The sequence below is a fragment of the Nilaparvata lugens genome, chromosome 14 (genome assembly GCF_014356525.2).
Source record: "Nilaparvata lugens isolate BPH chromosome 14, ASM1435652v1, whole genome shotgun sequence".
NCBI classification, from domain to species: Eukaryota; Metazoa; Arthropoda; class Insecta; order Hemiptera; family Delphacidae; genus Nilaparvata; species Nilaparvata lugens.
In genome coordinates, this window is record NC_052517.1 from 13,189,084 (window position 1) to 13,203,210 (window position 14,127).

Here is a 14,127-nt window from a genome sequence, read left to right on the forward strand (position 1 = left end):
GAGAATATTTCTATTTTAATTTTCAAAATGCACGACGTATTCATAACTAATTTAGAAGAATTTGCAGTCGAACAAATAACTTGATCTTCAATGATCTCAATTTCTTTAAGTTTATTACTGCTAATTATTTCCTGAAGTGTGGAGGCTTTTATTATTGAAAACGCTGAACCAGAGTCAACTAGACATTGGAATGTAGTTTCACCATTATTGAAATTCGCTGGTACAAAGGGAAGAGCTTTGTTAGAATAAATCATCCCACACACTTTATTTTCAGATTTTCTTTGCAAATTTTGAATGAAACGTTTCTTAGAATTAGAAATTTTATTTTTCAATGATTTCAATTTTGATTGTTTTTCTACTTTATTTACTTTTGACACTAAGTTTTTTTTTGTTGATGAGGCTAGGTTGAAGTTTAAATTCTTAGTGCAATTTCTTGCAATGTGATTGGGTCCATTGCATTTATAGCATACAAATCCCTGCCTGTGTCCTCTGTTGGGATAGTTATTTATGGGTCTCTTTTCAAATTGAGGTGTATTGTTATTATCCCTATTAGTCCTATAGAAAGCATCTCTCTCGATGTCTGCAAAATGTAAATTTTGTGCCTGGATACAGATTTCATCTAATTGGGCTAGAGTTGTAGGTTTGTTCATGAAAATTAACCTTGACCTTTCGTGAGGACTCAGACCACTTAATATTGTAGATACGACTTCAGCTTCTGATTTTTCCAATCTCAATAGCAAAGCACTCTCTTTTATCGACACCACGTAAGCTGATATAGGCTCAACCGGCGCTTGCAGTCGATAAAATCGATCTTTGACTATTGTTGACATAAGTCTCTGTGGTACAAAATAGTTCAGAACCTCCTGGTGGAATTTATCAAAAGAGTGACTTGAATTGATCGCCATAGTGATTTTATCGCATAGAGGCCCAACTGTGAATGGCACTAATAGTTTTAGCATCTGGCCGTCATCTATTTGAGAAAATGACTGAATTTTTAGTGCAATAGTTAGAAACGATAACAAATCATGAATGTTCAGACCATCAGTAGGTTTCAAATTTTTAGTCAAAGATTCAATGGGGTTATGTATTTTTGAATACATTGAATGTTGTACCTGATTTTGATTTTGACTCAAAATTATATTATTGTCAGGGCCTGCAGCTGCATTCACCTCTCCAGTTGGCGAATTTATTATGTTCACAGAAGGTATATTCAATAGTTTACTTGTACCTGGTTGATTTGAAACTACAACATTTGATGTACTGGGAAATGAGAATGCACTAGGCGATTTCATATTAGCTGGAGAAGGAGGCCTACTCTTAACTTGTTTACTTTGCAAATCTACAGTACGAGCAATGATAGAAGGCAACATATTTATCATTTCATACAACAAGGTCAATGATTTTCCTTGTTTATCTGGTGTTATTGTTGGAAAGGCTTTCAAAGATTGTTCAATCACTGAAATGAAATGAAGAATCTTCGATTCTAATTTCACAATTTCTTTTCTAGTCAGTTCCGACATTGATTCAAGTTCTTCCAATAAATATAGAATTCGAGAGCTAATTTCTTTTATTGTGCTATGAGATCTTAACGTTTCATAGGATACTTGTCTACGTTCAGTGAGGTCAGCGATCTTTTGTCTAAACAAAGTTCTCAGACAATCAACTGTCTGACTTTGCATTTCCGATCTATCTAAACCTAGGATTTCCAATTCGAACAGAAGTTCATCTTTTACTAATACATCTGGGTTAATTTTATGAGACAAAAATGAATTAATTACACGGTTACTTGTAAATGCCGTTTTCACTATCTCCAGTGTAACCGCCATGTTATCCTATTATAATCAAATCTACTAATTATTAATACTTATTACTTCTACACAATTGAAAAGCTTGATAATTCAATATCACTAAAATTTTTCCTACTTTAGATAAATAAATGGAACCTGATAGTCTGGAAACCGCTACTCATTAAATCACTTAAAAACTTCATTAATTTAATAATATTCCATCAGAATTCAATTTTCCCATTTCAAATTTAAATTTCCAATTCCAACACAAAAATAGGACCAGAAAATTCACTAATTAACCGTACGCTCTGCTACCAATTTTATAGTGCCTTTTGAGAACCTAAATTCTCAGACAACTATAATTAAGTTTGGAAATCATGCTAGACCCCGATGGTGGAGGGGTTAGTGAAATTTCTAGTACTATTCTAGTGGTGAGGAATTCGAAATAAAAATCATTTGACGATTGATTGCCTCTATATTAAATATTTAAACTCAAACAACACTTTACAATAAATACTTTCTTCAATTAAAGATTATCTTTGTCTTTAAGAGACCAAATTTAATTATTTTTACGTCTTAAGAGACCAAAATCTAAGGGACACATTGAATTCTGGTGGGGAAAGATCAAGTACTCATCTTGTAGTTGTCGTCGCGATGTCCGGAGTCCCTGGCGGAGATGGATGAAGGGTGAAGATGATCAGTCGTCCTCCAGGAATGTTCAGGCGTCGCGGCGACAGATCCAAAAGGGAGTTAGTCTTGTTCTCTCCTCATCAGCGTTCAATGACGTACGATTCCATCCATGGTTGGAAGAAGTCGCCGGCCCTTTTACAATGGAAATTCTCAGCCCGATACAGAAACCTGATGACAAATTTACAACAGAATTAGAAACATAATAATTACCAATATCTAATAGGATTGTATTCAATTGATGATCTAGGTAGATCATCAAATAAATACAATTCACCGCTTCCTATGAGGAAATAAATAATATTATTAACATACATAAATCAAACACTTCTAAATCACTACAAAAATGATAAATTATATTCAATTACAATAATGAAAATACTCACCCAAAATGGGTATTGAAGATGCGTAGTATAGAGGGAATCAATCGTCATCCTAATTCATCCCATTATTATATTCTATAAGGGGGACTTTACCTCTAAATATTATTCTTACATTAAATGTCCGATTTACTTGGACAATCAATTATTAAATTCTCCTGGAGAGAATGAGAATGTACCCCCAAACGAAAACATATTACTGGAAATTGTAAGAAAATCTCAAGAAACAGTCAACACTCTGACAGCTGGGATTAGAATGATTGCTCTCCTAGTTTTCAGAGGCTTCCAGACTGATCAGTTTTCCCATAATTGCCATGAAATATTTACCCGATCGCCGGTGAATTTCTCTTTGCCCACCCTCTTTCTCCTCAGTAAGTAAGGAAGGTGATACGTTCAAGCAAGAAGGAAACTGGGAGAGAAAAGTTATTTCCCTTTTGCAAGTTTAGAACTATGGGATTGATTCAGCATACTTCTGGCGTCTAGGTCTGTCGTGAGAATAGATAATTCCAAGTGGAATCGTGGGAACCAAGGACTTTAATAAGATTCTGGTCATAATTATAACGATTTTAGAAATGCTGGCTAAGTTGACAATGAACAAGAATAAATTTACTATCTTCATGGGAACTGAAAACTACTTACTTAAGATAGAATAAATTCCATTAAATAACTCAAAATTTTGGTACAAGGTGTCCCCATACAGTGAGGTACCTAGTTTCTTTTTTATAGCATACCGGTATGGCAGATAATATGAATAATAATATGTATTTCAATATAATATTAACGTTTGTATAAGTAATAAATAGTATTCCATTTTATTCATCGTATTCAACTATCGACTTCGAGTAACTGGTCAAGCAGTCAACAGTTCGGTCAATAGAATTTTTCTGTTGAGTAGAGCCAGGATAATGATCATTTATAATATTAGAATTACTAACCTATAAAATATATAAAGCAAATTGACCACCTTCTCTGATCTGAGCATATTATATCTGAGCCTATGAATATCTTAGTTTTGTTTCCAATACAGTTAGATACTGAAATAAGTAAACTCTTCATTTGTAGAGCTTTAATCAAATAAAATTGAACATGACTTTCTACTAGTAATGGATCAACAACATTTGATATTTATGAATGAATCAATGACAACGAAAACATATGGTTTATCATATCATTCTACCCGGCTAGATTTTTGTGTTATCTTAGGGGCAAGATGATGGAGTGACACAGTGGACTCTTGTCCATCAGGGCGACAAATGTGAGCATACTCTGGGTTTGCCTCAATCAATTCAACTTCTTCTACTGATGAATCTTGCTTTGAATTTCGGTTCATTTTCTTCAGCCAAACTGGTCCTGGGCTCATATTAGCCAAGATGGTAGTGACTGTCCATTTGTTGAGGATCTCATGTGTAGGAACATTCGTTCATGAGGGGTGCAATTTGTTGTAGTACACAAAAGAGATCGAATAGAGTGAAGTGCATCAGGCAACACTTCCTCCCATCGATTTGAATCAAGTCCTCGTGATCTTAGAGCTAGTGTTATTGCTTTCCATATAATTCCATTATATCGCTCTACTTGACCATTCCCTCTCGGATTGTAAGGCGTTGATCTACTAGTTGCTATCCCTTTTGAGCCAAGAAAGCTCTTCAACTCAGTTGACATGAAGGATGTTCCTCTGTCTGTGTGAATATAGCTTGGAAGGCCAAACATTGATATTAATGAGACCAGGCAATTTATGACTGTTCTCGCAGTCATGTCTGGACAAGGAAATACAAAAGGGAATCTTGAGTACTCATCAACCATCACCAGTAGGTATTTATTTCTTGTTTTTGATTGTACGGGTCCTTTGAAGTCCATATTAATTCGTTCAAAAGGTTTTGTTGCCTTTATGAGATTTCCTTTTGTCTTCATATACTGTGGTTTTATTTCAGAGCAAATTGCACAATTGGAGCAAATTTTCCTTACATCATCTACAGTATAGGGGAGATTTTTCATTCTGAGCCAGTGGTAGAAACGAGTTACACCAGGGTGACAAAGTTCATCATGGTATTTTGCCAAAGCTGAGTTCAATGTTGAACAACCAGCTGTAATACATATACGAGAGAGTGCATCAGCTGGTGCATTTTCTTTTCCAGGTCTGTAGACTATGTTGAATTTGTATTCAGATAATTCTAGGCGCCACCTTTGTATCTTTTCATTTTTTATTTTTCTATTGTGTTGAGTGCCAAACATGAATGTGACTGATTTTTGGTCAGTGATCAAAGTGAATAATTGTTTTCGTAGTAAATAGTGTCTCCATTTTCTTATAGACTCCACAATGGCATAGGCTTCTTTCACAACAGCTGAATGCCTGGTTCCACTTTGGGACAAAGTTCGTGAGAAAAAGGTTACTGGTCGAGAATTTTGTGTTAATGTTGCACCAATTGCAAAATCTGATGCATCTGTCTCAATTATGAATGGTATATTTTCATCAACAAAGAGCAGTACCGCGGAAGCAATTTCATTTTTCAACAATTCCAAAGTTTCCATCTGATCTTGAGATAGAGGGAATTTCTGTATGTGGACAAGGGGGTGAATCTTTTGAGAAAAGTTTTTAATCCATCGGGAGTAATGAGCCAGTAATCCCATGAGTCGTTTCATTTCTTTAGCATTTCTTGGGGGTGGAAAGTTCATGAGTGGTGCAAGGCGTTCTGGGTCAGGTTTAATTTCTCCATGTTTTATCTCATACCCAAGGAACTTCAATGATTTTTTGAAAATTTACATTTTTCTTCATTTATAGTCAAGCCATACAATTCAATTACTTGTTGAAATTTCTTAAGATTTCTGTCATGTTCTTCTTGATCTGAACCGCAAATGACAACATCATCCAAATAGGCAAAGCAGTCGTTCAAATTCTCTCTTTCTATAAGTCCGTTTATTGTACGTTGGAAGGCAGCTACTCCATTGGTTACTCCGAATGGTATTCGTTTGAACTGATAAAGTTTTCGGCCTACTTCAAAGGCAGTGTAATGTCGTTCATTCTCAAGAATCGGTATTTGATGGTAAGCTGACTTGAAATCTACAGTACTAAAAATGTTGTACTTGGCAATTGTGTTTACAAGATCTTCGATCAATGGGAGAGGGTATGCGTCTAAATTTGTGAATTTATTAATAGTCTGTGAATAGTCTATGACCATTCGTTTCTTCTGTCCATTGGTTACAATGAAAGGCTGGGCACGCCAACTGGACTGGCTTTCCTCAATTATTCCTTCTGTAAGGAGGCGATTGACCTCATTCTTCATGAATTCATAGTCATCTTGTGGGTGTCTTCTGGATTGGGTAGTTATTGGGTGGCAATCGGGAGTCAAGTCATTGAAAAGGGAACATGGTTTTATCATGGCCTCCACCAAGAGGCAATCTTTCAAGGGTGGTGTGGTTGTAGAATTATTATCTATTACAAGAGGCTGTTTATTACCATTGAATGCTAAACTTATTGTAGAGTGATTCATCAAAAAATCGTGACCAAGTATCACATTGCAACAGCATTCTTTTAATACCAAGAGTTTAATATTGTTGTATTCATTTCCTTTGTACACAATATTGCTATAAACACATGCTTTTGTAGCGGTGTTATGTTGAACAGATGCAAATCTTATAAAACAAGAATCTGATGCAGTTTTAAATTTATTTGTATTTGCAAATTTTTCATCAATAAAACTGGCAACACTTCCGGTATCAATAAGAGCTGGTGTATTTATTCCATTCACCGAAACAATAATTGTAGCTTTAGAAAGATTACTGGCTATACCAGCTGCAGTAATAGTTGACGTAGTTAGTTTTTCTTTGAGTGTTTTACTTTTACACACATGGGAAAAGTGTCCAATTCGGGAACATTTATGACAAGTCTTTCCTATTGCAGGACATTCTTGAGAATTTGAGTGTTTTTTATATCCGCAACGTTGGCATTGAACGTTCAATAAAATTGTTGTTTTTAAAAGGACATTTAAGGAAAAATGATATTAACATTGTTTTCATAAATTTGATTCCCTGAATATGATGGAATTCCCCAATATAAGAATATTACTAAAACTAGTGAACTCCTATAATGAACACCTCTAATAGGCCTATTTACTTTTCAGCCTTTTAATGTTACTACAAACTAAGAGGAATACAGGTTCAGTGCTGCCAAAAAATTATAGATGTAAAATAGGAATAGACCCAGTTTGTCTTTCACTGTTCCACTTTGGTCGCGTCCGTAAAAACTGACCATTTATTTGGTGAGTGGCGGCTTTCAGGGCAGGCGGAACTCCGGCGACCCATAGTTTCACATCACTGCTCTCAAACCGGGCCACAGATTATTACTCGTGGTTAAGTTGGCAGACCTGCTACTCAGCTTGCTCCTGCTCGCTGTGTAAAAGCTGTCTACCTGTCTTCGCGAAGACTTTTGATCTGGCGTTCTGCATCAAAATTCGGCAGTTTTCTCTAAATTTTCGGCTAGATTATGGTTGTTTACCGATTCGGTAAACGGCAATGGTATCTTTCTGTCTAAATATGTTCTCCTTGGAAAGGAGCGGCGCTGTTAGCTACAAAATGGATCCACATCAGTACCCTATGGTTACGTTCTTCAATGACAGCACAAACGATGAGGATGATAGCCAAGGCTTTTTGGCTATTGAACAGTTTGTGAACGACGTTGTGGATTTCAGTTCGCAGTATGGAAGTGATATTAGCATAACTTACACCGCTTACAATCTGGCCGGTAAACCTAGCAAATATCCGGATTACGGTGACTTTCCACAAGCGTTTGTTATGGTGAGTACAGAGCTACAACCACCTTACATCTTCAACTTTTGTATGATTCCTTCATAAATTGCCAAAACCCAACTAAAATTCAGCCTCATAACAGGTAATTATACTTGTTTTTAAATATAACAATGTATTATTTCCTTGGTAAATCATTATATTGGGTGTTTGAACCCTACCTAAAAGTGTAGGTCAGTGTTTGTTTTTGTACCTAACCTATATTCAGATTCGTGATAGCATAGCCACCTCTAATGTATTAGAGCTGGCTATGGTGATAGTGTTGAGTTGAAAATTATTTGATTTATTTAATGCTTTAAGGTGGGTCAAAACTCACCTAAAAGTTTAATCAAGTTGAATGAAACTTATATATTTTTTCCAGTGTTTATTTTACTGTACAATTCTAAATTTCTGTAGGCCTACTCTATAATAGGTTAGTTATTGGGGCTGTTCAAAACCAGATCTTGAATGAAATATAGTGTGAGGAAGTTTCTGAAATAAACCTCTGTATAGTTTCTTTTTGTAATAGATTATATATTTTTTGAATTAGCATTATCTTTTTTATTTTGAATTGTGTTGGGACTTAGGAGCCAGTTTGAACTTTTAGATTAGTGCCAGAGTCTTATAGAACTTAGCTACTTTTGTTTACAAGTTTTTCAAGCTATAGGCTAGTTTATAAGTTCTTGGATTGTCAGAATGTGTATTACTTGTCTCCCCTCCTTTATAACTAGCTGGAAACCCGTGCTCCGCAAGGGTCTGAAAAATAAAAACAAACTGAAAACTTGAACAAATTTAAAAAAAATTGAAAATAGGTCTGCTCATAAACATTTTCGTTTAATTAAGAATCTATTCAAAATGTCAAGTTAATCAGTCCAGTAGTTGAGACGTATGATGCGTCAAACATTATTTTCTTATCCCGTAAATGTATAAAAGTCAATTCTTTCCTTTATTGACCGAGCAAAGTGAGGTCTAAGATTCAAGTTGACGGTTTGGTATTTCTCTTAATGTTTAAATGTTTATATGTTGAGCATTTACGGCGAAACGCGGTAATAGATTTTCATGAAATTTGACAGGTATGTTCCTCTTTTAATTGCGCGTCGACGTATAAACAAGGTTTTTGGAAATTTTGCATTTCAAGGATAATATAAAAGGAAAAAGGAGCCTTGTTCATACGCCAATATATAAGAGTAAAAATCAGACTATAGAATTATTCATCACAAATCAGCTTACTTAATAGCTGACAAGTGATTACACAGATATGTGTGGCGAAGCCAGTCTATTGCTGTATTTCCATAAGGTCTATAGTTTCAATAAGGCCCCTGTTTCATAAAAATTTAGAAGTCCTGTAACACAGGAACAGCTGATTTTATCGGCTATATTGAACATGTAATTGGAATGGTGATTCTCCTGTATTACAGGAATTGTAACTTTTATGAAACAGGCCCCAGGTACTTGTGGAAGAGAATACTGCGTGAGGTCTACTGTTCACAGAAATACTAGTTAATAATGTTTGACGCATTATCACGTCTGAACTACTGGACTGATTAACTTGGAATTTTAAATATAGATTTTTTTAATCAACCGAGGATAGTTACAGACCTATTTCAAATTCAAAATTCTATTACCTACGTCAAGTTTTGAATTAGACGCTTGCACAGCATGGGTTACCTGCTAGTTTGGAGTAAATATGAATAAAGTTCATAAAAACCACAAATTCATAAGATTTGCTTCTGTGCTGAGTGTTGAATTCAGGGATTCTTGTTAGTATAGGATTTCTAATACAACAAACATTTATTATAGCCTTCATTTTATTGCAGCGAACCTATGGAAATTGGTGGCAGGAGGCTCCTTCTAGGAGAGAAATTTTTATGCCCCAAAATTTGGGAAAAATTGTTAGTCAGGATTATATAGGTGAGTGATTTTATAGACTATTTATAATTCTATTTATATTTGTATTATATTTTCCAGAAAGCCAAAACATGTTGTGACTGAAGGATAGCCTACTTAGATTTCTATTTCTATTCGTATTCAGGATGTAGCCCTAAAGAGAAAAAGACAATTCTATTCATATTATATTACAGTATTTCCAAATGCATAGCTACCTACTTCATTTCATTTGCTCAATTACATTGGAATGTTGTGTTTTGTTTAAACTCAATGTACTGTAAACTTAAACAATGACAGCAAACCAATGTTAATAAGTTGCTTACTTTATAACTCATAATAACTCACTCAATTACAATTCTCTTGTTTTTAAACCACATAGCAGCATACCACTGCAAATTTACCTACAATGCCAGAAGTTTTAATACGTAATTTTTTCTTCCATTATTTTTCCTTCTTCTTTTATCATTATTATTCTACATTTATTATTTTTCTTTTTGTTTCATTATTTTTTTATTTCTGTTTCATTATTTCTCCTTATCTTTGTTCTAGTATTTTTTCTTCTTGTTCCATCACTGCTTCTTCTTGTTCTATTAGCCCATTTCTTCTTCTTTTCATCATTTTCTTCCTCTTCTCTTCTTTCACTTCAACCTAGTCTCTTCTCCTTCTGTCTTCTTCTTTCTCTTCTCCTAACAGCCTCCTCTTCTTTCACTTCATCATATCCCCTTCTTCTGTCTTCCTTTCCTTCTTCCTCCTCTTTTCCTCCTGTCTTCCTCTTCTTTTTCTTCCTTTTTTATTCTTATCCTTTACTTGTAATTCTCCTGTATTCTCGTGCTCATTTTTCTCCTGACTTCTCATTCTGCCTTCTTTATCTACTCCTTCTTTTTCTGCTCATTCTACTCCTGTTTTCTTCTTCCTCTTTCTCTTCTTCTGCCTTCTCCTGCCCTATTCTGCTTCTATTATTTATCCTTTTATATCATGAATCTCGCTCTAAATACTGTTTGTATGATCAGCATTTTGTGTAGTATTTTTTAGAATAATTTCAATTTCTGTTTCTCAGACCTACGTTTCGAGCAAGCTGTACTCCCGGTGACAATTAAATATTCTTATCTCTTCCTGCCTTCTTCTTTTTTTCTTTCTTCATCATCTTCTCCTTCTTTGTCCATTATTCCTCCCTTGATAACTTAGATCTCACTAAAAATCTATTGTTTGTATGGTCTTCCTCAAGGTACTGTACTTTCTCCCATCCTTTTCATACTCTATGTGAATGACTTTTTAAATTTAAGACTTCTAAACTCAACTGTGATATCCTTTGCAGATGATACTGCAGCTATTTTTCACGGTAATTCATGGAATGAAGTTTATACTATAGCTGAAAATAATATGCTTTTAATTAAGAAGTGGTTAGATGAGAATACCTTAATTTTAAATATTGAAAAAACTAATTGCATAATTTTTTCTGCAAATAGAGTAGGGCAGCCTAACGAGAATCAAGATTTGAGACTCCATTCTCAGTGCAATTTAAACTTGGGTAATTGTGATTGTCCCACCATTAAAAAAGTCAATAATAGTAAGTATTTGGGAATTATAATTGATGAAAACCTTAAATGGGATATTCATATTAAATACATATGTAGAAAAATTAGATATTTATCTTTTAAAGTTAACAGAATTCTTAATAAGAACCACCTGAAAATGATGTATCATGCTCTAGTCAAGTCAATTCTGCAGTATGGCATAGTTGTTTGGGGAGGCTGTTTAAACTGTCATATTGCTGAATTATTTGTAGCACAAAAACTGATAATTAAAACTATATTAAGCAAACCCAGGCTCTATCCAACGGATATGGTTTTTAGTGATTTTGAGGTCATGACTATACGTCAATTATACATAAAAACCGTAATTGAGTACTTAATAAAATATAGATCCGATTTTCCTCTCACAATAAACTCTACTCTTAATTATTATAATCTAAGGGCCACTGCTAACAAATATGTAACCTATAACACTAATATTGAATGTATAAGGAGGCAATTAATTTACATAGGTACTAAAATAATTAACCTCATTCCAAATCACTTTCTCATGGACAATAAGATCAGCGGAAAAATTAAACTGGATATAAAAAACTGGACATACAGTAATTTCTTCTTCCATTTAGATATATGACTCGAGATTTCTGCTCCAGCATTTTTTTTTTTCATTAGTTTTTTCAGTGGACTCGCTTACCTTTATTTTGAGTACCTATTCCTCTGTTTTCTTCCTTCCCCCCATTTCTCCCTTCCTTTTTTCCTCATTACTTCTCTTCTCTTCTTTGCCTGCCTATTACATGGGAAACCATAGTTGGCTAGGTATCTTCCTCTCTTTTTTTTCTCTTCTCCAACACACCCAAACACTAAGCCCATGGTTTTTTATATTTGTAACATTTTATTGTGTTTTATTTGTTTCGTAAATCTTTGTAATTTTGTTTTGTCTTGTTTTGTGTGTTTTTAATAAATTGAATTGAATTGTATGTATAATCTCGCTCTTTAATCTAATGTTTGTATCGTTTTTTTGAGAATAATTCAAATTTCTTTTTCTCAGACCTCCATTTCGAGAAAGCAGTGTTCCCGTTGACAATTAGACATTCTCATCTCTTCCTGCCTTCTCCTACTTTTTTTTTAAATTTCTTTCTTCACACCATTTATCCTCGTATTCTTTCTTCTGCTTTTTTCTCCCTTGATTTCACTTCTCTTCTTCCTCTTCTCCATTTGCTTTTTCTTGTAATTCTTCTCCTGTGTTCTTTTCAGTCTTCTCTTGTCTTCTTCTGCTCCTTCTACTCTTGTAGGCTATTCTTCTTCCTCTACCTCTTCTCCTTCTCCACCTCTTCTTCTTCGTTTTCTTTCTCTTGTTCTCCTATATTTTTCTTTTTCTGCTTTTCCTTCTCCTTCTCCTCCTTCTTCTTCAATTATTCCTCCCCTTATAACATAAATCTCACTAAAGTATACTGATTGCATGATCTCCTTTTTGTAAAATCACTTCTTTATTACTATTTTTGTGACGTTTTGTGTCGTATTTCTTGATAATAATTGAAATTTATGTTTCTCAGACCTGCGTTTCGAGCAAGCTGTGTTCCCGGTGACAATCAGTATCTACGAAACGTTCAACCCAGGCTCTGTGGTCCGCATTTGGGCGGGACTGGACGGGGGGAAGTGGGAGCTGCTCTGGGAGGGGGAATCCAAACCTTATGGACACACCGCACGGATATTCTCACCGCCTCTGAAACTTATCAACGAAGCTGTAAAGTGAGTAATTATTTATTCATTATTTTCGTATTTCATGAATAAGACAGGTATAAGTAGCATAGCCTATCCTTATTTATTTTCTGTAAAGTTTTTTTTATTTTGTTTTTTAGCGAATGAAAATTCAAAATAAATTGAGATGTAGAGGTGCGTATAGCTATACGCGCCTCGAACACGCTTCAATCATGAACGTTACGTAAGGGTTCGCTAGAGGTTCGAAAGATGATCGCGCTTGTCGTATAGGTGCGTACAGATTTACGCGCCTCGAACACGCTCCGCACACGCTCCAATCATGGACGTTACGTAAGGGTTCGCTAGAGGTTCGAAAGATGATCGCGCTTGTCGTATAGGTGCGTACAGATTTACGCGCCTCGAACACGCTCCGCACACGCTCCAATCATGGACGTTACGTAAGGGTTCGCTAGAGGTTCGAAAGATGATCGCGCTTGTCGTATAGGTGCGTACAGATTTACGCGCCGCGAACACAAGCAATTCACTTTTCATCAGCTGATTAAATCTGTATTTGTACAGAAACGGTAAGATACAGTTATAAGAAGCTTGGCATCAGCCATCAGGGGATTGCCGGGTAGCCTGATAATACATTATGTTTATATAATAAACTAATAATAATTATTACCCTTGTTGTTGCATTTATGTTGATGTTTTATTACAAAAAAGGTTATGTCTGTCAATGTTTTAAAAGGTGAAAGGCGTGGTTGGGAGTTTGACTACTTTCTTCTAAATTCTAATATGCTGGTACCTATTAGACTAGTAGTAGTTCATGAACAGTAGACCTGACGCAGTATTCTCATCCACAAGTACCCGATTGAAACTATATACCTTATGGAAATACAGCAATAGACTGGCTTCTCCACACATCTGTGTAATCACTTGTCAGCTGATTTATGATGAATAATTCTATAGTCTGATTTTAACTCTAATATTGGCGTATGAAGGAGGCTCCTTTCTCCTTTTATATTATCCTAGAAATGCAAAATTTCCAAAAACCTTGTATATATGTCGACGCGCAATTAAAAAAGGAACATACCTGTCAAATTTCATGAAAATCTATTACCGCGTTTATAAATGCATATAAACATTTGAACATTAAGAGAAATGCCAAACCGTCGACTTGAATCTTAGACCTCACTTCGCTCGGTCAATTATTTTTCTTATAATTTTACATTATTCCATTTTGATGATTTAATAAATAATTATTAATTTTGATAATTTTATATGCTAACACAGAGATCGTAACTGATCCAACGAAATCGTTAACCGCGCATGCACAACTATTGGTCAGTTCGTCCTAGGAGCTTGTCAAGCTCGAGC

The 14,127-nt window shown here is 35.0% G+C and overlaps 1 protein-coding gene across 1 annotated transcript in view; it reads left to right on the forward strand.

Moving 5' to 3' along the window:
* The first annotated feature begins 7,214 nt into the window (after positions 1-7,214).
* Positions 7,215-14,127, forward strand: part of LOC111054873 (F-box/LRR-repeat protein 4) — a 63,613-nt gene continuing 56,700 nt past the window's right edge. Inside the window, exons 1-3 of the mRNA XM_039440778.1 lie at positions 7,215-7,642; positions 9,448-9,541; positions 12,603-12,798. Coding sequence (XP_039296712.1) covers positions 7,361-7,642; positions 9,448-9,541; positions 12,603-12,798 — 572 coding nt within the window. The 5' untranslated portion in view covers positions 7,215-7,360. The remainder of the gene's footprint in view (positions 7,643-9,447; positions 9,542-12,602; positions 12,799-14,127) is intronic.